Source organism: Palaemon carinicauda, chromosome 36 (genome assembly GCF_036898095.1).
Source record: "Palaemon carinicauda isolate YSFRI2023 chromosome 36, ASM3689809v2, whole genome shotgun sequence".
NCBI classification, from domain to species: Eukaryota; Metazoa; Arthropoda; class Malacostraca; order Decapoda; family Palaemonidae; genus Palaemon; species Palaemon carinicauda.
The window spans coordinates 8,948,349-8,971,727 of record NC_090760.1 but is presented as its reverse complement, the minus strand read 5'-3'; the positions used below and the strand labels follow the sequence as shown (position 1 = coordinate 8,971,727).

General features: G+C 34.7%; 1 protein-coding gene and 1 long non-coding RNA gene across 2 annotated transcripts in view; one reads left to right on the top strand and one right to left on the bottom strand.

Moving 5' to 3' along the window:
- Window positions 1-21,863, top strand: part of LOC137628249 (transient receptor potential cation channel subfamily A member 1 homolog) — a 60,588-nt gene extending 38,725 nt beyond the window's left edge. Inside the window, exons 9-24 of the mRNA XM_068359415.1 lie at window positions 1,119-1,250; window positions 3,605-3,732; window positions 3,920-4,076; window positions 4,877-5,076; window positions 5,630-5,882; window positions 6,030-6,172; window positions 6,364-6,507; window positions 6,994-7,272; window positions 7,699-7,773; window positions 7,915-8,098; window positions 8,538-8,639; window positions 9,406-9,591; window positions 11,259-11,378; window positions 14,500-14,646; window positions 16,690-16,830; window positions 21,521-21,863. Coding sequence (XP_068215516.1) covers window positions 1,119-1,250; window positions 3,605-3,732; window positions 3,920-4,076; window positions 4,877-5,076; window positions 5,630-5,882; window positions 6,030-6,172; window positions 6,364-6,507; window positions 6,994-7,272; window positions 7,699-7,773; window positions 7,915-8,098; window positions 8,538-8,639; window positions 9,406-9,591; window positions 11,259-11,378; window positions 14,500-14,646; window positions 16,690-16,830; window positions 21,521-21,793 — 2,664 coding nt within the window. The 3' untranslated portion in view covers window positions 21,794-21,863. The remainder of the gene's footprint in view (window positions 1-1,118; window positions 1,251-3,604; window positions 3,733-3,919; window positions 4,077-4,876; window positions 5,077-5,629; window positions 5,883-6,029; window positions 6,173-6,363; window positions 6,508-6,993; window positions 7,273-7,698; window positions 7,774-7,914; window positions 8,099-8,537; window positions 8,640-9,405; window positions 9,592-11,258; window positions 11,379-14,499; window positions 14,647-16,689; window positions 16,831-21,520) is intronic.
- LOC137628751 (uncharacterized) overlaps window positions 1-23,379 on the bottom strand; it is a 200,239-nt gene that overhangs the window by 159,762 nt on the left and 17,098 nt on the right. The window lies entirely within an intron of this gene.

The following is a 23,379-nucleotide window of genomic DNA, read 5'->3' as shown; positions in this document are numbered from 1 at the left end:
TGGAAGAATGAGTCCTACGGCTTAACCTAAAGAAAACTATATTTTTATTGCTTTACCAACACTCGCTTGAAGTGCAAAGTGTAGGGTTAGCATGGCTTCTTTCGTCTCCTGTCATAAGTCTCATTCTTGATCTTCAATGTAAGTGAGTGGGTAAGATATAAAAGGTTGGTCTTGTATTTAGGTAAAGTCTAAAGTCACGAATCACATTACCAGGTATGCTGAACTTTTTCTGACAAAGAATTTTGTATTGCTTGGGGTAGGTCATATGACAATTATCTATGGAGTTAAACAGGCGTTTAACAATTCGGGGGATGGGAGGTACAGGGGAAGAAACGTTATAACAACGTCACTGAGGGACGTCATCACTTTTGCGAATGTGTGGGTGGCTAAGACTGGCTTTAGCCTCATTTTCTTAAGTAAAAAAGTTAATGAAACGTAATTGGCAATGCTCAGTATTTCCCAAAATTAGGCCATTGTATGAAGCGCTCCCTGCTTTGATATCATGGAAATCCATCAGTTATTTTAGGCGTTATTTAAAAAAAACACTATTACACGGCCTCTGGAAACGATAGTAGTAAAAATCAACATTCCTATCTAACCTTGAAAGGTTATGAACTGTATTCGGCATGACACTTCCGAACCTTATTTGCTATTAAAAAAATAATACTTTTACCATCTATAAGCCCCTTAAAGGAAAATATGAATAATCACCCGCTTTTTAGAAACAATTCACTTCACCTAAATGTACAATGGGAGTTAAATGGCAGGGCAGGATTAGATATGAAACTATAAGAGAGATTACTCGAGTGCCATATGTCGATGAGATCATAGTGAGGGGTAGATGGGGATGGTTAGGGCATGCTCTTCTTATTCCCCAAGAGAGATTAGTTCACCAAACTTTCAACTGGGCTCCACAAGGCACTAGAAGAGTTTGAAGACTCAGGCCTACATGGCTTGAGGTCTATGAAACGTGAAGTAGATGATGAGAATAGAGAAGTATTGATTTAAAAGCTCAAGATAGAGACGACTGGTGAAGTCTAAGAGTGGCCGTTTGCGTCAATAGGCGTAGGAGGAGATGATGATGATGAATTTTACAATGCTTTCCTCTCCTTTCCCAGGTGGTGGCTCTTCTTCTGAAAGCAGGGGCGAATGTGAAGGCTGAAACCGACACTATGGCTACTCCAATACATGCGGCTGCCAGCGTTGGCAATGTGGATATTATCACCTTAATTGTCGACGAATGCTTACAGGTATCTAGGTTGTGGTTTGTGTGTGGTTATACGCATGCACATATTATATGCGTGCGTATATGATTGTAAGTAGATTACAATTTGCTGTTCATTATTTTATACATATATATATATATATATATATATATATATATATATATATATATATATATATATATATATATATATATTTATGTGTGTGTATCATATATATATATATATATATATATATATATATATATATATTTATGTGTGTGTGTATAATATATATATATATATATATATATATATATATATATATATATATACATATATATATATATTTATGTGTGTATAATATATATATATATATATATATATATATATATATATATATATATATATATATATATGTATGTATGTATAACATATATATATGTGTATAATATATACATATATGTATATATATATACATATATGTATATATTATACACATATGTATATATATACATTATATATATATATATAGAGAGAGAGAGAGAGAGAGAGAGAGAGAGAGAGAGAGAGAGAGAGAGAGAGAGAGAGAGAGAGAGAGAGAGAGAGAGAGAGAGATAACTGAAGAAAAACTGCTCTTTACGTATGTAAGCAGTCATCCCATTTAACCAAGTTAATCAAAACGTAATCAATAAGAATAAAAGGAATGTGAAAAAATTATAACAAAGCGAACCAGCAGAGTCGTGAAGTTACTGGTGTAGTCAAACAAAAATAATTGAAACGGTGAATAAAAAGGGATAGTAGCCACAGAATAAAAGAATGTGGTATGGCACTAAATGATCGTTACCGTGAAACCACTATACCAACAAATAAAACTCAAGATTGCACGAAACCCGGAAAGTGGGTATCCCATTTTACAGTCAATTGGTTAGTAACTACTCCAACACACATACAATGGTGCAATTAGTCTGCACACAAGTAAGTTTGTTAGTTATTATCATTATTAGCTAAGCTACAGCCTCAGTTGGAAAATTAGGATCCTATAAGCCCATGGGCTACAAAAGGGAAATTTAGTCAGGCCTTGGTAACTCACTACTCGTTACTAAAAGCTAAATGAAGCCTGAATGGTGAACTATACTGCCGATAGTTCCTGTACTGCACAAGACCAAGATGATTGTGCTAGAAATGAGGCAATAATGGATGTGATAAGTGCAAACAGTTCACTTATGCACTAATCAAGATATGAATTTTGACAGTGTCCACAATGCTGTACTAAGAAACAACTGGCACTGTTGATCTGCACAGCCTAGTACTGGAAAAAGCTGGAGATAGAGGTGCTACACTATTGAGAGTTCAAGGATAAAACAGGCATGACCAATGGGACAAAACTATGAGATTCCCAACTGGTTGTACAAAAATTATCCTTGTGACAGGTCCTCTGTGGGCTAATTTTTCACACCTTAAAAAAGACAATACGCTTTCAAATTACTTCCTTCCTTTAAAGCCTAAAAAGTACCAGAAAAGAAAAGAAATAAAAAAAAAACCTACTGAGCATTTCCCTGGAGGTGAATCTTTGTCTTCATAACCAAGGGCTCGTGCGAAGCAATCCGAATTTTTTCAATGTTAAGGACTCTAATAGCCTTTTGTGCACTTTTGAAATATCCGACAACCTTACAGAAGTGCAATAGGGAGTCGATGTCTGACGTCAAGTTACCACGTGCTGGTTCACAACAACTGCTTCAGGCGATTACAGACCTCTAAGAACTTGCCCGTGTTCTAACACAGTCACTCTTTAGCTATACCTTTCCAGTCATTGTCCCATTTAAATAGGAATAGGACAGTATGTGATCTGAATTGTAGTGTTTTTTTTTTTTACATTTTTTGTCATCAGAAAAGTATTAAATCGGCTGCAATATGCTGAAAGCAACCATCCCGCACGAGGATCCTTCCGAACAATGTTTGCTTGATCCTGTTTGGCCATTGCCATGGTAACTAACTTCATGACTTCGGCTCCCTATTGTGTTTTGGCCATGTAAAATTACATTGCTTTTAAACTGATGCTTTCCTTGAATTTCACTATAAGAGATTATTTCTTTTATTCACACCTTTTACCAACGAAACCTATTATCTTAACCAATTGACCTCCAGCTAATCAATAATCCTAGACAAAGCCTCCTAGTGTACCTGCAAATCAATTATCTCGAATTAATCCTTGTACTAGTCCTTTCTTCTAAAGTCTTGAGAGTATCTCTGAGAGGACAGCAAAATACCTTTCTTTGATAATATTTCAACAAAATCCCAAATGTTTTAGGGCATCAACTTTCTACATTCTATCCCTACAATCAATAAAAAAAATTCAGTATTAGCATGCATTAAACAATCAGAAAATCAATCCTTTACAGCAAAAGATTTCTTGGGACGTACAAGACATTTTCCAACAAACGCCGCTGATGAATGCAGTTGCTGGCAACCACACAGAGGCCATCACACTACTGCTTAACAAACGAGCAAATATAAAGCAGTCAGACGTGTAAGTACTGAAGAGATTTTCTTTTTCTTACCACAACATAATACATTTAAAATGTAGATACCAAAAACCCCTTGACCTTGTGCACAAAGATTCTTCCTATAATGGCACAGTGTTGGCCTTGTGTTATTTCAGCTCCTTTTTCCTTGTGCACAGATTATTCCTTGAATGTTTTGAAACCAATCCACAGGAACCAAGCAACTCCACTACTGATCGCTGCCCAAAATGGCCACGCTTCTGCTCTGCGCATCTTGCTAGCAAGAGGAGCAAACGCTAAAGCTGTGGATAAATATGACAGATCTGCAATATATCATTGTGCTGAACATGGAAAAATAGATGCTCTTAAGGTAAGTATTTCCCTTTCTTTATTATGAGTTTCAGGGCACTTGTCTGGTATTACTTACTCCAATTTTCAACTGCGTTGTTGATGCCTGTGTCTGACAATAAAGCTTCCAATGCTGGGTGCAACAAAGGGCCTTATAGAAATACCATACTACAGATATTTTACATCCCTCCAAACGTCCAGTCCATGTCTATTGTTCTCCCAGACAGACCAGATTCGCTGACCCCTCAATATTTCTTCATAGCTCTTATGTCTAGACTGCCTCAATATTCTATAATATAGAAAGCCCTAAGTGTCCAAGTGGAAGGTTGCATTCAAAGAACATGTTATAGCTAATATATTCCCTCCTTATAAAGGACATTTTAATCTCTTGCAGTTTCGTTACCAAAGATATCTAGTACATTCTGCAAGGTTTTCTCTTAAAAAAAAAAAAAAAAGGACTGAAAAGTCTAGATTTTGTTTCATTATCATACCAACATGCCCTTCCACAAATAACGTATCTCACTTTTGTAGTACAAAAATGTACTATATCTTTAAATAAAATCGGTATCTTTATACAACTATTGTTAAGTTCCTAAAGATTTTGACCAAAGTAAAAATTCCAAAGTGTTTTATTGAAATGCTATTTCCAACCATTTTATTCGAAATCTAACTATTCCAATGGATTTTGTACAGAAGCCAACAAAGCCACAATGTTCTGATCAAAATTTCCAACAGGTCATGAATATAAAACCTATGTCCAACATATTCTTTTCAAAGGCTGTTAGTAACAGGTTTTGTCTGAAGGAAAGTTATTCCCAACAGGCTCTTTTCGATAGCAAGTTATTTCCCAAGCAATTGATTAACGAAGTGGATTGCTATGGTCGACCTCCACTTCATGCTGCAGTCATGAAGGGTCACTTAGAAGCCATGGCCTTTCTCTTGGAGCAAGGGGCTGTTCCAGACACTAAGAATGAAGAACAGGAGACAGTGCTTCACATAGCATCTAAGAGAGGCTATGCATGGTAAGGCTAAATTCAAATGGCATTTTTGTGGGTGCCTTTATTCTTAGAAACCGACTGTTATGGTGTTATTCAGTCTGTCTTATGGGGAGAAAATACAAGTTATAAGCAGTGAATCATTCAGGTCTTATTATTTACAATCCGAAGTCATCTTCCAATGCCAATCATATGAGGTGTTAAGCCATCATTTCCCCCATTATTTCTGGATTTGAAACTGAACATTTTATTAGAAAATCTTGAGTTAGAACAAACTGTTTTATTAGAGTTCAGCTTCTTACAGTCCTTGTTAGCTGAAGAGGATGATTTAAGGGTCCCTTCCCCTCCCTGGTCTTAGCTTGACTGGGAAGGGTAATGGAGCATTGGCACTGGTCATATTTGTATATAGTCGACCTCTAATACGTTTTCCAGGAGCACAATAGCCAGTACCTTACCTAGATCAACATGAACAACCTTTAGAAATCCAAGAGTTGTGATTCCCCTCTAACGAAATATTAAGTTATGTTAAATCTTCATTTAAATAACTAAAAAATGACTATGCGTCTTCCATCCCATGAAGCATAATCCAGGCACTGCTACCACACTCCTGCACGATGCTTAATGCAGAGAACGAAGACCTGGACACTCCTCTGCACTTGGCATGTAAATGGGGCCACGAGGAGGTAGTCAGACTGCTGCTAGATGCTGGCGCAGATGTGAAAGCCACAAATTCCTCCTTTTCTACTCCACTTCATCTGGCAGCTTTCAAGGGACACGTGGGCTGTTGCCATTTGCTGCTAGAATCCAATGCTCCTACAGATATTTTCAACAAGGTCTGACTGTCTACAATGAAATTGTGGTATCAATATTTTTTTGATTGAAGTAAACATACAGATGGTTTGCATAAAATTGTGTTACTGGACAAATGTTTGAATTTTTATCGACAAAATCGACATAGCTTATACGATCTTTCATTATAGGAGCACAAGACACCATTATTCTTGGCAGTTCTAGAAGGTCATGTTGGGGTGACGCGGTTGCTACTTGACCATGGTGCTTCCTTGGCTGCAGTTTCAAAATTGAATATGAATGCCTTGGAATTAGCGGTAGACGCTGGGAAAAGGTAAGTAATATACCTTTATATTTAAAGAATACCTAAGAGGGGGTTATACTTGTATAGATGGGCCAAACATGTGCACGGATAATCCGACATGGAATGCAAGAAACAAGACTATAATTACGAGCAAAAACTGGTTTTGTACTTTGGGGAAAAATTGATATAAAAGGTTGAAAATTATTCTCTCTTTCTTTCAGTGATATTGCCCTGACCATTATACAGTCCACGGGTTGGGAGGAAGGTATGAAACGCATTTCAGAAGACAGCAGAGGGCGCAGAGTTACGCCCTTCAGAAGAATGATAGAGAAATTACCAAAGGCAGCAGAGGAAGTTCTTCATAGGTATTAATCTCCTTTCTCTCTCTCACCTATAGGTTAAAGTAAACAGATTTCCCTCGTCTGGTCAGTGGAAAAACCTTCACCTTAGCATTGTATTTTCAAGAAAATGCTTTGCCTTACCTTCTAGTTAAAAGAAACTAGTTTAATCTTAGCTCTTAACCAGGAAGAAAAGTTTGATCTTAGATTATTCTTAGAAAAAATAGAACTGCCTCAGTTTCTGGTTTATGAAACAGCTTTATCACACTCTTGTTTACAGGAAATATCTTTGCTTCAAAATATGCACTAATAGCTTTGTATAATCTTTTGGTTAGGATGGAAAACTGTTTCGACATCTGATGAATGGAACAGCGAACCTAATACCACTATTCTTAAAATACATTTGGATTGAAAAAGTAAATACCAAGCCTTCATAAGAAAATTTAGATAGCTTAATTACCAACATTTTTCCAGTGTAAAAATAGGAATATATCCATAACTGGTGATCCACAGGTGCATCAAGACAACCACTCCCGCAAATGAAATGACAGAAGCAGATCAAACGATCACCTTTGATTATCTAGACGACACTTACAAAAGTTCAGTGCAGGGAGTCGACTGTTACGACTCCAAAGGGCAGCTATCCGCTCACGCCACTCGCTACCATCGAGATGCACGGAAGGTCAAGAAAAACCACCCACTGATGCTTATGATTGAACACAAGCTGCCTTCATTACTGTCGCATCCTGTTTGTGTAGCTTTGATAAGGCACAAGTGGGATATGTATGGCAGGTGTGTGATTGGGCATTTTTGGTATAAATCGTCTCTGATAAGGCGTTTTCTGTATAAATCGTCTCTGATAGGACGTTTTCTGTATAAATCGTCTCTGAAAGGGTGTTTTCTGTATAAATCGTCTCTGATAAGGCGTTTTCTGTATAAATCGTCTCTGATAGGGCGTTTTCTGTATAAATCGTCTCTGATAGGGCGTTTTCTGTATAAATCGTCTCTGATAGGGCGTTTTCTGTATAAATCGTCTCTGATAGGGCGTTTTCTGTATAAATCGTCTCTGATAGGGCGTTTTCTGTATAATTGTAGTAGTCTCTCTTGCTCTTATTCATAATGATGAAGACAAGACTTCTTTGCTTCTTTATTTTAGATACCACTTTGCAATAATAATACAGACATGTATCCTCACTATTATACCCCTTCCGATAACAGATGGATTTACTACGGAAATTTCGCTCTGTACCTGATCTTTCTGTTAGTACTCACTACCTACGTCATTGCTACCAAGTAAGTCAACCTAGGATGTGTGTTCATGAAATCCTACTTCCAAAAACTGTAAATATGAATCGATAACATGTAGAAAATAAAAAAAAAATCAATGTCATTAATTATTACGGTCTATTACATCTAAATTATCTTTCACACCAGAGACCTGAACTGGATAGACGCTAACTTAACTGACACAGTCGCCGACTATCGAAATGCCGATTCTTGTGAAGAGATCATAGATTGGGACGACAGTAAGGTTTATTTTCTGTTGACGTTCTGCAAGTACGTCGTCGGGACCATTGCTTGCCTTGAGCTCATCAAAGAGATGTCCCAGTTTTATTCGGTGGGTATCATTTGTAATTTGTGTATGTATATCTACAAATAATCAAATACATAAATACATATACATATATATATATATATATATATATATATATATATATATATACAATATATGATATGATATACAGTACAGTAATACCTCGGTTTACGAGTAACTCAGAATGTTAGCAAATCTGTATACAAGCATTAAAATTCAAATTACGATATGAGCATTGTATCAGTCTGCGAGCGAAATTTCCCCTATATATTCGCATTCATATTATTATTTATGTCTATATATATATATATATATATATATATATATATATATATATATATATATATATATATATATATATATATATATATATATATACCAACTAATCATTTAATTTTACTGTAAACTTCAAAAATCAAGTGAGAAATATCTCTACACCAAACAGTTATTGATTTTCCTACAGGCCGGCTGTGCCTACCTCGGCCTAGAGAACTTGGTCGAGTGGACCTGCTACGTCTGCGCTGGACTTTTCGTTCTCGATTTCCACAACTGTCCTTTCAAAGAGGTTTGTTTTGGGATAAATAACCGTTTGTCATTGCGGTTTGGTAATGTGTTATGTGAATTATACATATTTATACGTTACAAGAATTTGGCTTATATTCAGGACCAGTGAATTTCATCTTGAGTTCCGTACAAATTAGCTCTTTTATTATCCCGTAATCTGGTTGGTATGCAAAGGTAGATTATAATAATGGTTATAAAACTGATAATAGTGACAACAATCATGACTTAGAAATCCTTGTTATTCTTGTCTAGAAACGGAATAAACAAACTGCATCTCTCTCAAAAAAAAAAAAAAAATGCTGCGTGATATTATGTAGCCTACAGTATATTAAAACAGCCAAACAACTGTTTGTTTTCAAAAACCTCCTAAAGACGACATTGGTTTTTTTTTTTTAGAAAATTAGACAATACTTATTTTTTACATGAATTCCGAGCTTCAAAATCTTAAATTTTTCAAGATATAATATTACAGCACATTACACTTTTTTCATTAGAATCTTAAAAGACCATTTCTTTTGCATTAAAAATCTCCTAAAGACGACATTCGATTTTTTTCAAGAAAATTGGACAATACTTATTTTCTACATGAATTCCGAGCTTCAAAATTTTAAATTTTTCAAGATAAAATATTACAGCACAGTAAACTTCTTTCATTAGAATCTTAAAAGTTCATTTCTCTGTGGTCTCATCTTCCTTCTCTTCCATTCCACACTGGAGTTAACTCACTCTCTCACTCTCTCTCTCTCTCTCTCTCTCTTCTGCTTTAGGAATGGCAATGGCAGCTAGGAGCAACATCCATCTTCCTCTCCTGGATAAATTTATTGCTCTTCATCCGGGTCTTCCCATTCTTCGGTATTTACGTCATCATGTTCACTGAGGTTCTGAAGTCCTTTTGCAGCTTCTTTCTCCTCTTCTTCTTCTTCATCATTGCTTTCGCCTTGAGCTTTTATACGGTAAGCAATTGTCTTTGGATTTTAAGCTTGAGTAGCAAGCATTTGCCTTCTTAATGTATATGGTAAGCATTTGCCTTCGGATTTAAATGGTAAACATTTGCTTTCAGATCGTAGGCTTGCTTTGCAAGCATTTGCCTTCTTAATGTATATGGTAAGTATTTGCCTTCAGATTTTAAATGGTAAAAATTTGCCTTCAGATCGTAGGCTTGCTTAGCAAGCATTTGCCTTCAGATCGTAGGCTTGCTTAGCAAGCATTTGCCTTCTTAATGTATATGGTAAGTATTTGCCTTCAGATTTTAAATGGTAAAAATTTGCCTTCAGATCATAGGCTTGCTTAGCAAGCATTTGCCTTCAGATCGTAGGCTTGCTTAGCAAGCATTTGCCTTCTTAATGTATATGGTAAGTATTTGCCTTCAGATTTTAAATGGTAAACATTTGCCTTCAGATCGTAGGCTTGCTTAGCAAGCATTTTCCTTCTTAATGTATATGGTTAGTATTAGCCTTCGGATTTTAAATGGTAAACATTTGCCTTCAACTTTTAGAAATTAAGCATTGCCTATGAAATTAAAATATTACGCATTTGCCTAACGATTTTAAAATTGAAACTTTTATATTAATGTAAATTTCAAGAATTTACCAGCAGATAATACATAGCTATATACTGTAGACCTTGCTAGACCTAATCAGGTAAACAAAATAATCTAAACCAAAGCTAGGACTGCGTACGTATCCAAAATTAAGCTCCTGGACATTGCTATATAGACCTTGCTAGACGTAATCAGGTAAACAAAATAATCTAAACCAAAGCTAGGACTACGTAAGTATCCAAAATTAATCTCCTGGACATTGCTATATAGACCCTGCTAGACCTAATCAGGTAAACAAAATAATCTAAACCAAAGCTATGCCTACGTACGTATCCAAAATTAAGCTCCTGAACATTGCTATATAGACCCTGCTAGACCTAATCAGGTAAACAAAATAATATAAACCAAAGCTAGGACTGCGTACGTATCCAAAATTAAGCTCCTGAACATTGCTATATAGACCCTGCTAGACCTAATCAGGTAAACAAAATAATATAAACCAAAGCTAGGACTGCGTACGTATCCAAAATTAAGCTCCTGAACATTGCTATATAGACCCTGCTAGACCTAATCAGGTAAACAAAATAATATAAACCAAAGCTAGGACTGCGTACGTATCCAAAATTAAGCTCCTGAACATTGCTATATAGACCTTGCTAGACCTAATCAGGTAAACATATAATCTAAACCAAAACTATGCCAACGTACGTATCCAAACAATCTCCTGAACATTGCTATATAGACCCTGCTAGACCTAGTCGGGTAAACAAAATAACCAAAACCAAAGCTATGCCTACGTACATATCCAAACTTAATCTCCCGAACATTGCTATATAGACCCTGCTAGACTTAATCGGGTAAACAAAATAATCTAAACTTAAGCTATGCCTACTTACGTATCCAAAATTAAGCTCCTGAACATTGCTATATAGACCTTGCTAGACCTAATCAGATAAACAAAATCTAAACCAAAACTATGCCAAGGTACGTATCCAAACTCAATCTCCTAAACATAGCCTCAACTTCATCTACTCAAAAGGACTTTAGAGCCAAATATATCCTTTATAATTGAACTAACAGGTGCTGAGTGGCAACCATGGCTTTCGAACACCAGCCTTTTCCCTTCTGAGGACTTCGGTCATGATGATGGGGGAGATCAACTTCGAAGGCATCTTCAACAATCCGGATGAACCACTTGTGGTATGTTGTTGCTGTTGTTAGCTTCTAGTTGTTATGCATTCGGTCGTAGCTTGTTATTAATGGCAGTAAGAGGTTTTGTTTGTACTGGATCTTGTTTTTTATTTAGTTTAGGGGGAAATGATCGTTTCCATCTTCGGGATTTATATATATATATATATATATATATATATATATATATATATATATATATATATATATATATATATATATATATATATATATATATATATATATATATATATACGCATATATATACATATACATACATATATATATACATATATATATACATATACATATATATACATATATATACATACGGTATATACATGTATACATGTATACATACATATATATACATATATATACATACGGTATATACATGTATACATGTATACATACATATATATATATATATATATATATATATATATATATATATATATATATATATATATATATAAATATACCCATATATATATATATATATATATATATATATATAATATATATATATATATATATATATATATATATATATATAATTAAGCTCAAAGAGATACAACTTTACTCTTGGTATGTAGTAATTTGTAATAATGAAGTTAATTGTAGCCTCAGTTCGACAAACGGCGTTGTCATTGTAAAATGACTCCACTGGTATTCAGCCGAATATATTGCTCTCACTACTACTACTACTACTACTACTACTACTAATAATAATAATAATAATAATAATAATAATAATACTAATAATACTAATAATAATAATAATAATAATAATAATAATAATAATAATAATAATAATAATGCAAAAATGTAGAATGGTAAAAGTCCAGAGGATCCAAGGAAAGTAGACCACTAAGAATAGGAAATAGAGAATTAACGAAAAGTATTCGTAACAAGTTTGAACTTATAAAAGTTCCACTTATTCAAACTACCACTTTAGGAAGGTAGTTCCATAATCTACTCCCATCTTGAAAAAGTTCTAGAACACTGAGTAGTATTCAGCCTTCTGGAGGAGGAGGCAACACTTAGAAATAACTAAATACCTATGATAGTACTGGATAGTACAATTGGCTTTATTGATACATTGTGGAATGATCATCCTAATCGGGTAGTTGAATCAGTAGAATTTCAAAAGTTCAAAGTTGCAGCAAATGTTTTTATTTTGACCAGGCTGACATGAGTCTTTTTATAGTTTATATATGACGTATCTGTTTTGACGTTGTTAATAGTTTATATATGACATATCTGTTTTGACGTTGTTACTGTTTTTAGAATGATTTATTGTTAATTTGTTCTCATCATTTATTTATTTCCTTATTTCCTTTCCTCACTGGGCTATTTCTCCCTATTGGAGCCCTTGGGCTTATAGCATCTTGCTTTTCCAGCTAGAGTTGTAACTTGGCTATTAATAATAATAATAATAATAATAATTTTGGTACACTGACGTCTCAATGGCTTCCCGTGAAGTGTACAGGGATTAATGAAGGCAACTGTACAGTCTGGGAAGATCTGAATGTAAAATAGAAATAGAAATAGTTAACCAAAACTCTGAATGTGATTGTAAATACAAGCGAGTGACGGGAAAAAGATGGCCTTGCAATACTTCTAAAATCATGAAGGATAACACTTATGATAACGCATTATTTTAGTAGACATTAGTCTTAGGTAAATTAGTTTAAGTTCTTGAATCGCGTTGTTACGACAGCATAGATATTCGATGAATGCATCAATACAAAATGATTATTATATATTTGGAATGAAAATTATGCCTCGAAACAATTATGAGAAAAAGCTCATGAAAATATAAGTGTAGCTAAAAGTCTGGTTTAAGCTCTGTCTAGTTATTAATATTATAACAAAATTATAAATCCCAGATGCAACCATGGAAACTTAGGACATAAATTATCAGTTCTTTAACAAAATACGAATATTATATGAGTACGTTATCCTAACAGCTCTTCCAACGAGTCTGTCAAATTTCGAACTTTCGTTGAGCAAACACACACACATACACAAACAGGGGGTAAAACATAACCCCCTTCCAACTTCGTTGGCGGAGGTGATTAAAACATTTCTTCGGGATAGATTGAACACCAAAAATCTTGAAGACTCTTAATGTGTCATTGGGTCTAAAAGTGTGACACCGCCTTTAAGATTTCTCGTCATTAGAAATATTCTACACTACCAATTTTCCACTCGTAATTTGTCCTTATTACATTCTTCGATCTAAGAAATCGCCCTCTGTACCATGGTCTTCCACTGTCTTGGGTTAGAGTTCTCTTGCTTGATGGTACACTCGGGCATACTATTCCATCTTATTTCTCTAACTTTTTCAAGTCTTTGTAGTTTATATATGAAACATTTATTTTATTGATGTTACTGTTAAAATATTGTATTTATTCCCTTATTTCCTTTCCTCACTGGGCTATCTTCCCTGTTGGAGCCCTTGGACAGCATCCTGCTTTTCCAACTAGGGATGTAACTTAGCTAGTAATAATCGGTATTCCTTTTTTTGGTACTTTCCTGTTATTGCCCCACCACTATGATAACCAGCTCTTCTAGGAGGACACTCCAAAATCAAACCAGTGTAGTCTAGTCTTGGGTAGTGCCATAGCCTCTGTACCATGGTCTTCCACTATTTTGGGTTAGAGTTCTCTTGCTTGAGGGTACACTCGGGCACGCTATTTTATCTAATTTCTCTTTCGCTTGTTTTGCTAAAGTTTTTTATAGTTTATATAGGAAATATTTATTTTAATGTTATTGCTATTCTTAAAATATTTTATATTTCCTTTTTTCTTTCCTCACTGGGCTATCTTCCCTGTTGGGGCCCCTGGGATAATAGCATCTTGTTTTTCCAACTAGGGTTATAGCTTGGATAGTAGTAATAATAATAATAATAATAATAATAATAATAATAATAATAATAATAATAATAATACTATTTTTTAGGTTAGACTAGGTTAGGTTAGGTTGGAATTTTATCTCTGTAGGTGGATAAAATTCAAACCTAACCTAACCTAACCTAACCTAAAATAGTATTGAAATTATATCGGAAATTAGTGATGGGGTAATAACAAGAAAGTAAACCCCCCCCCCTTTTTTTTTTTTTTACCAGTACCCAGAGATCACCTACATTCTCCTGACTGCCTTCCTGATCTTCATGTCGATTCTCATCATGAACTTGCTCGTCGGCTTGGCCGTTGATGACATCAAGAGTGTACAAGAACAAGCCATCTTGCAAAAACTAGCCATGCAAACGGAAGTAAGTGAACTGCATAAATATAATTTTTATAATTGATGACATTAAGTGTGTACAAGAACAAGCCATCTTGCAAAAACTAGCCATGCAAACAGAAGTAAGTGAACTGCATAAATGTAATATATTTATACTTGATGACATTAAGAGTGTACAAGAACAAGGCATCTTGCAAAAACTAGCCATGCAAACAGAAGTAAGTGAACTGCATAAATGTAATATATTTATACTTGATGACATTAAGAGTGTACAAGAACAAGGCATCTTGCAAAAACTAGCCATGCAAACAGAAGTAAGTGAACTGCATAAATGTAATATATTTATACTTGATGACATTAAGAGTGTACAAGAACAAGGCATCTTGCAAAAACTAGCCATGCAAACAGAAGTAAGTGAACTGCATAAATGTAATATATTTATACTTGATGACATTAAGAGTGTACAAGAACAAGGCATCTTGCAAAAACTAGCCATGCAAACAGAAGTAAGTGAACTGCATAAATGTAATATATTTATACTTGATGACATTAAGAGTGTACAAGAACAAGGCATCTTGCAAAAACTAGCCATGCAAACAGAAGTAAGTGAACTGCATAAATGTAATATATTTATACTTGATGACATTAAGAGTGTACAAGAACAAGGCATCTTGCAAAAACTAGCCATGCAAACAGAAGTAAGTGAACTGCATAAATGTAATATATTTATACTTGATGACATTAAGAGTGTACAAGAACAAGGCATCTTGCAAAAACTAGCCATGCAAACAGAAGTAAGTGAACTGCATAAATGTAATATATTTATACTTGATGACATTAAGAGTGTACAAGAACAAGGCATCTTGCAAAAACTAGCCATGCAAACAGAAGTAAGTGAACTGCATAAATGTAATATATTTATACTTGATGACATTAAGAGTGTACAAGAACAAGGCATCTTGCAAAAACTAGCCATGCAAACGGAAGTAAGTGAACTGCATAAACATTATTTATACAACTAAAATCGGGTAACATACAAAGTTGTAAAAAAAACGGAGTTGTCTTACTTAATTGTTTTCTTTGATTCACAAAAGGCAAATGTTAGTGTTTCTTATTATAAGTCAATTTTTTTTTTAGTGAGGCAGATATGCACCGACTCGGAGGGGTGCCCTTTTAGCTCGATGAAGTTTCCTGATGGCTGATTGTTCGGAAGTATGCGGACGAAAATACTTCCGACCAATGAGCTATTAGATAAATTTCCGAGCTAAAAGGGCACCCCGGCTAGTCGGTGCAAATCTGCCTCGCTAAAATAATTGACTTATAGTAACAGTTCTTTATTTCTTCAGGAAGAGAAGATTTGCTGATAGTAATAATGCATTTCGTGTTAATAAGTTAATCTTATTTACGTTGGTTACCTTTTAAGGCAGTATTAGCCCTCAGCATTACTTTTTAACATCAAATTTAAAAGAAAAAAAAAAACTACTCATTCTGACGATAATAAAAAGTAAATTAAAAAAAGCTCATTCTGACCATATTAAAAAGTAAATTTAAAAAAAAAACGACTCATTCTGACAATATTCAAAGTGGTAATGTTGAATCTATCCAAAGTATTTAAAACAAAAAATATAAATTTCAGCTTAAACGAGAACGAAAACTATACCAGTTGTTAGTAATAATAACGAGTACATAAAGGCAACTAATTAACAGCTTAAAAAACTAATTGGTCATGGGCTAAAGTAATGTAGACTTCAGCAAAATTATTAAAAAGGTAAATGGATTTTTTTTTTTACTTCCAACTGCAAAATCTGATAGTTATCCGCCTAATAGCAAGACTTGTTATTGGGTGTGATATAGAACATTGCAATAATTACATGAGCTAAATTGTGATGATAATGGTGATAGTATCACCATCATCAAAATGATGATGGTGATGACAATGACGACCATGAGAGTATCCTAATTACTTATCAAACTAATGACGATGATGAAAGTATCAATATTTCGCATCATCAAACTGATGCCATTAATAGAATCATAATGAAATCTAATAAAACTGCAAATCCAATTCCAGCTTGTACTCCAAATCGAAATGGTGATTCCGGACTTCATGAAGAGGAAGCACATCCTGAGGGAGATGAAAGTGGCCAGGGGCAGGAACCAAGGGATCCTGGATACGCTGCTGAGCAAGATTGTTTACCAACAGGGCAAAGAGGCAAGTGCAGTCTATATTGTATGCTTGGAGTAAAATAATAATTTTTTTCTTATTATTAGTATTATTATTATTATTATTATTATTATTATTAGCCAAGCTACAACCCTAGTTGGTAAAGCAAGATGCTATAAGCCCTAGGGAAAATAGCCCAGTGAGGAAAGGAAATAAGGAAATAAATAAATGATGACAACAAATTAACTATAAATCATTCTAAAAACAGTAACAACGTCAAAACCGATATGTCATATATAAACTATAAAAAGACTTATGTCAGCCTGTTCAACATAAAAAAATTTGCTGCAACTTTGAACTTTTGAAGTTCTACCCATTCAACTACCCGATTAGGAAGATCATCCCACAACTTGGTCACAGCTAGAATAAGACTTCTAGAATACTGTGTAGTATTGACCTGTCAATCAGAATTAACTGCCTGCCTAGTATTACGAACAGGATGGAATTGTCCAGGAAGATCTGAATGTAAAGGATGGTCAGGCTTATGAAAAATCTTATGCAAGTTCCTCTTGGTAAGGGTAGAAGAGACTCTAGCTATTGTAAGCAGCTCTTCTAGGAGAAGGACACTCCAAAATCAAACCACTGTTCTCTAGTCTTGGGTGGTGCCATAGCCTCTGTACCATGGTCTTACACTGTCTTGGATTAGAGTTCTCTTGCTTGTGGGTACACTCGGGCACTATCATTTCTCCTCTTCTTCTTTTGTTAAAGTTATTTTATGGTTTACTTAGGAAATATTTGTTTTGGTGGTGGTGGTCTTAAAATATTCTATTTTTCCTTGTTTCCTTTCCTCACTGGGCTATTTTCCCTGTTGTGGCCCCTAGACTTGTAGCATCCTGCTTTTCCAACTGGATTTGTAGCTTACTTTACTTACTTTGATGGCTGCTTTTCCGGTCCCATACAGAAGGGGAACCCCACCCTCTACACAACCTCCACTGTCGTTTTGCCTTGTTCGTTCAGAGTATTTAACGTTTCATATCGCGTATTGTTCATTTACTGTTAAATCGTCACTGTCAAAAGACTCATGAAATAAGAAAGTCTTCAGTTTCCTCTTGAAAGCCTTAATGTCTTCAATCATTCGAATGTTTCGTGGGAGCTTATTATATAATCTCTGGGCTGCATATTTAAAGGCTCTGGAGCCTAAAGTAGACATAAATCTAGGTTCCAGTAAAAAAGTACATTTTTCTTTTGAATAGTTCCTCTTGGTAAGGGTAAAAGTCTCTCTTTAGCTATTGTAAGTAGCTCTTCTAGGAGAAGGACACTCCAAAATCAAATCACTGATCTCTAGTCTTGGGTAGTGACATAGCCTCTGTACCATGGTCTTACACTGTCTTGGGTTAGAGTTCTCTTGTTTGAGAGTACACTCGGGTACACTAATTATCTAATTTCTCTTCCTCTTTGTTTTGTTAAATTTTTATAGTTTATGCAGGAAATATTTGTTTTGATGTTACTGTTCTTAAAATATTCTATTTTTCCTAGTTTCCTTTCCTCACTGGGCTATTTTCCCTGTTGGGGCCCCTAGACTTGTAGCATCCTGGTTTTCCAACTGGGGTTGTAGCTTAGCAAGTAATAATAATAATAATAATAATAATAATAATAATAATAATAATAATAATAATAATAATAATAATAATAATGATAATAATAATAATAAGATAAAGAGAGTGTCTGGATATATAACTATTTGGTTTCTCCCCGTCCCTCGAGTAGGGGTGAGATGAAGTAGTCATACCGTGGTAAGAAGGGTTACCTAAGGCCGTGGGTTACCTCGAGAGGTACACTCGGAAACCACAATTGACGTGTTGTTGTTAGGAAAGGGAGAACAGACAGGGGGTAAGAAGGGTTGCATTTGTGCTTGTATAACTATCTAAATGTTTAGCAGTCATTTTTGACGGGTCGCGAACACTATTTTCATAAACGAGTAGCGTTATGTCCAAACAACCCTTAAAGTTTAACACTTTTACAAAACTTTATCAAGACTACGTGGTTTTGATATGTAGCAGAAATTATAACCCATTCATTTTAATTAATAGATTAAGCTTCATTCAATACTATCATGTTTTAAGAGTAAATATGAAAAATTCGCTTTTCCCCGCAAAAAAAAAAAATAATAAATAAAATTAAGTTTCATAGAATTAGAGGACCATATGAAAAATTTAAAAAGGGAACCACCTCTCCAAGTTATAGCCACCGGAATTTCAAGAGATTCACTTCAAGAAATTGTAACTATCATATTAGAAACATAGCATTTATTAGTAAATACTTAAATGAAAAATCTATGGCCATACTCATCAATCACCACATATTTTCAAGAATTGATTACTGCAACTCACTGTTCTATGGCTTACCAAATTATCAGCTGAAGAAAATTCAGAGAGTACAAAACAGACCCGCTAGATTAATAAAAGGACTACACAATAGGGATAGAATTACCCCTGCACTAATTGAATTACACTGGCTGCCGGTAAAACGAGAATCGAATACAAGCTACTTTTACTAACGTTTAAGATACTGAACTAAAATGAACCAAAATATCTAAAAGAATGCCTGAAAAAACTAGAACTAGAAACAAATGTTACCATAAGACACATGAGTGACAAACAGACTATCTGAACCAAGAACAAATAGTAAATTTGGTGAAAGGACTTTTAGCTACTGTGCGCCTAGACATTATAATAAACTGCCAACTGAAATGAAGGACCTAAAGGGAGCAATTGAATTTAAGAAGAAACTAAAGACATTACTTTTCACAAGATCATATGATTTGGAAGATGCTACAATCAAAGAATTGTACAAGTTATAATGAAAATGTTTCGTTAGATGATTAATATGGACCCGCCCGAGAAGTAGTTCACCCGACTTCAGTGGAGGGTTGGATTTAAATCTAAAACAAGTAAACAAGTAAGATGAAATCTTGAATCGTGAGAACTATGAAAGTATGTTACTTTTGTATTTATTTTTTTATCATTGGATCAATAGAAACTGACATTTTATATAAGTTCTGGTCAACTTTGGTACCATTATTATTTATTTGACAGGGTAAGCCTTACTTCCGTTTGGCTAAAACGCTAAACCAAAATGTCAACGGAAAAAAAGTATAGCAGATTTGTCTCGAGCATTTGGATATTGTTGGATTCGTTTTCTCAAATCAGTTAAAAAATACCTCGACCAAAAAGCCTCCTCAATACATTTGTTCCCAACCTTTAAGTGGCAGAAAACAGAACTTCTCGACCACTTCAAGAAGACGTTTACCGGTACCAACGGTTTCAATACACAACAATTTAAAGACTTAAAGGTTTAAAGGACGCTCATGAATGGCAGCCGAACTCAGTCGAGTCCCTCGTCAGGCTAGGAGAAACGTAGGGAGGAAAAGTCCCCTTTATTTATTTGTTTGATGTCGACTACCCCCCCCCAAAAAAAAAAAAATTGGAGGAAATGCCTTGGTATATGTATTATGTATGTTATTGTATTAATGATACCATTCCCAACCATAACCACGCACGTGGGCCATTACTCAAACTACAACTTGCAAGTCGGTTTAAAAAAAAAAAAAACGGCTGATGACTACTTTGAGACGCCACTCTATAACAGTCTTTAAACTTTCTCATTCAAGTGTTATTTCGGTGTGAACAGGGGCCAATCTGTACAGAGTTGGAACTTTACGAATGTAACTAGGCAGTTGATACAATGTTGGCGCTATAAAATATAATTGTGACCTTTCCTGACCTTTCCTAATCATTTTGAAGGACCTATCGTACCAAGTCTGGTCCACCAATGGTGGATGACGGGAGGGGTGGTAGCTTTTTATCAGTCCTTTTTTTTTTTTTTTTTAATGTTTTCTATTAATAAATTACCCAACAGAGCCATAGTTTTTTATTCTCGTACTTATGGCTTCTTTTACTTCGTAGATAAGGAATTAATCCCTATATCAGTATTATTATTATTATTATTATTATTATTATTATTATTATTATTATTATTATTATTATTATTATTATTAATTGCTAAGCTACAACCCTAGTTGGAAAAGCAGAATGCTATAAGCCCAGGGGCTCCAACAAGGAAAATAGCCCAGTGAGGAAAGGAAACAAGGAAAAAAATATCTTAAGAATAATATTGAAATAAATACCTCCTATATAAACTGAGGGGTGTTCTTCACGCATTCCCTAAATTCCTAAATTTTGACTCCTTATACCCCGTAGTAACTCAATTTGGTATATAACTCGAAGAAATCTCTCAAACGAATTTTAAGTTTCGTGTTAAAACAATTTTGGAGATGTACAGTATGTCCTTAAGGTACAAAAGGCAAACTGGCCATTCAATTTTCTGTTTAATAACTTATTCTTTGTTTTATTTCTCATTCTATCGACAAGCAAGAAACATAAGAAAGGAAATTATAAAGAAATAATAGGCACTCAAATGCGCCAGCGGTGAGGTGAGATTGAGCAATATGATCTTAGAATATTGATATCTAAAAGTTACCGGAGGAATAATAGCAAATGTAGCAAAAGAATCAGGGACAGCATTGAGAGAGAGAGAGAGAGAGAGAGAGAGAGAGAGAGAGAGAGAGAGAGAGAGAGAGAGAGAGAGAGAGAATCTAACCCTAAACCAATATCCTAGCCCAATAGAAATAACTACAAAATCAAATATAAACAGTATTCTCCCCCATCAACTATTTCAGGACAGCGAAGTGGAAGAGCTGAAGCGAGAGGTCATCCAACTGAAGCAGTCCGTGAACCGCCTGATGGACATGACCTCATCAATGGCCAACAGCGGAGTACTCCAGGGGAATGTGTTGTCACCTACGTTGCAGAAGGTTGGGGGAAGCGGTGAGAACCGGCAAGCTACGAATCTGCCTAGACCGGGAATTGGTCACCACCAGCACTCAAACGACTCTCCTCTGTCGCCTACGAAGGCCGAACCCGTTGCCTTGTATGGGGGAATGGATTTCTGAATATGTTCAAGTGAGAATGGTTGATCCAATAGGGTTGTTTATGTTTGGTCATATAACCAAACTTGGTATAAACAACTGCACTTAAAATTTTCCGTAAAAAAACGGTAAAAATCCTGGAATATATGTTGCCAGGCATTTACCGTATTAACGGGTGTATTGACGTAAAGGGGTGATATTACGGTCACCAACCCGTAATAGATAATAACAAAGTAGGGCAAACATTACGGTTGCCTGTATTGTACATAAATACGGCTTTGAACAATATATTTTAACTGAGAATTTCCGAATAACATTACGGGGTTTTAACAGTGCAGAATATCATCAGATAAATAAAACGTTTTCGGCTATGTTATGATCATTCAATTTATAAATAAACAATAGGGAAACTGAGTATGCAATTCCTTGCCTTTCCATAGCTGATAAACTCTATGAACATTCAAAACAACAAGTTACTTGACAAACAATTAAAATATCTAGGCGCCTATGTTATGATAATTCAATTTATAAATAAACAATACGTTAACTGAGTATGTAATTCCTTGCCTTTCCAGAGCTGATAAACTTTAAGGACATTGAAAACACCAAATTACCTGACAAACAATTGAAATATCTAGGCGCCTATGTTATGATAATTCAATTTATAAATAAACAATAGGTTAACTGAGTACGTAATTCCTTGCCTTTCCTGAGCTGATAAACTTAAGGACATTGAAAACACCAAATTACCTGACAAACAATTGAAATATCTAGGCGCCTATGTTATGATAATTCAATTTATAAATAAACAATAGTGAAACTGTGTATGTAATTCCTTGCCTTTCCAGAGCTGATAAACTTTAAGGACATTGAAAACACCAAATTACCTGACAAACAATTGAAATATCTAGGCGCCTATGTTATGATAATTCAATTTATAAATAAACAATAGGGAAACTGTGTATGTAATTCCTTGCCTTTCCAGAGCTGATAAACTTTAAGGACATTGAAAACACCAAATTACCTGACAAACAATTGAAATATCTAGGCGCCTATGTTATGATAATTCAATTTATAAATAAACAATAGTGAAACTGTGTATGTAATTCCTTGCCTTTCCAGAGCTGATAAACTTTAAGGACATTGAAAACACCAAATTACCTGACAAACAATTGAAATATCTAGGCGCCTATGTTATGATAATTCAATTTATAAATAAACAATAGTGAAACTGTGTATGTAATTCCTTGCCTTTCCAGAGCTGATAAACTTTAAGGACATTGAAAACACCAAATTACCTGACAAACAATTGAAATATCTAGGCGCCTATGTTATGATAATTCAATTTATAAATAAACAATAGTGAAACTGTGTATGTAATTCCTTGCCTTTCCAGAGCTGATAAACTTTAAGGACATTGAAAACACCAAATTACCTGACAAACAATTGAAATATCTAGGCGCCTATGTTATGATAATTCAATTTATAAATAAACAATAGTGAAACTGTGTATGTAATTCCTTGCCTTTCCAGAGCTGATAAACTTTAAGGACATTGAAAACACCAAATTACCTGACAGACAATTGAAATATCTAGGCGCCTATGTTATG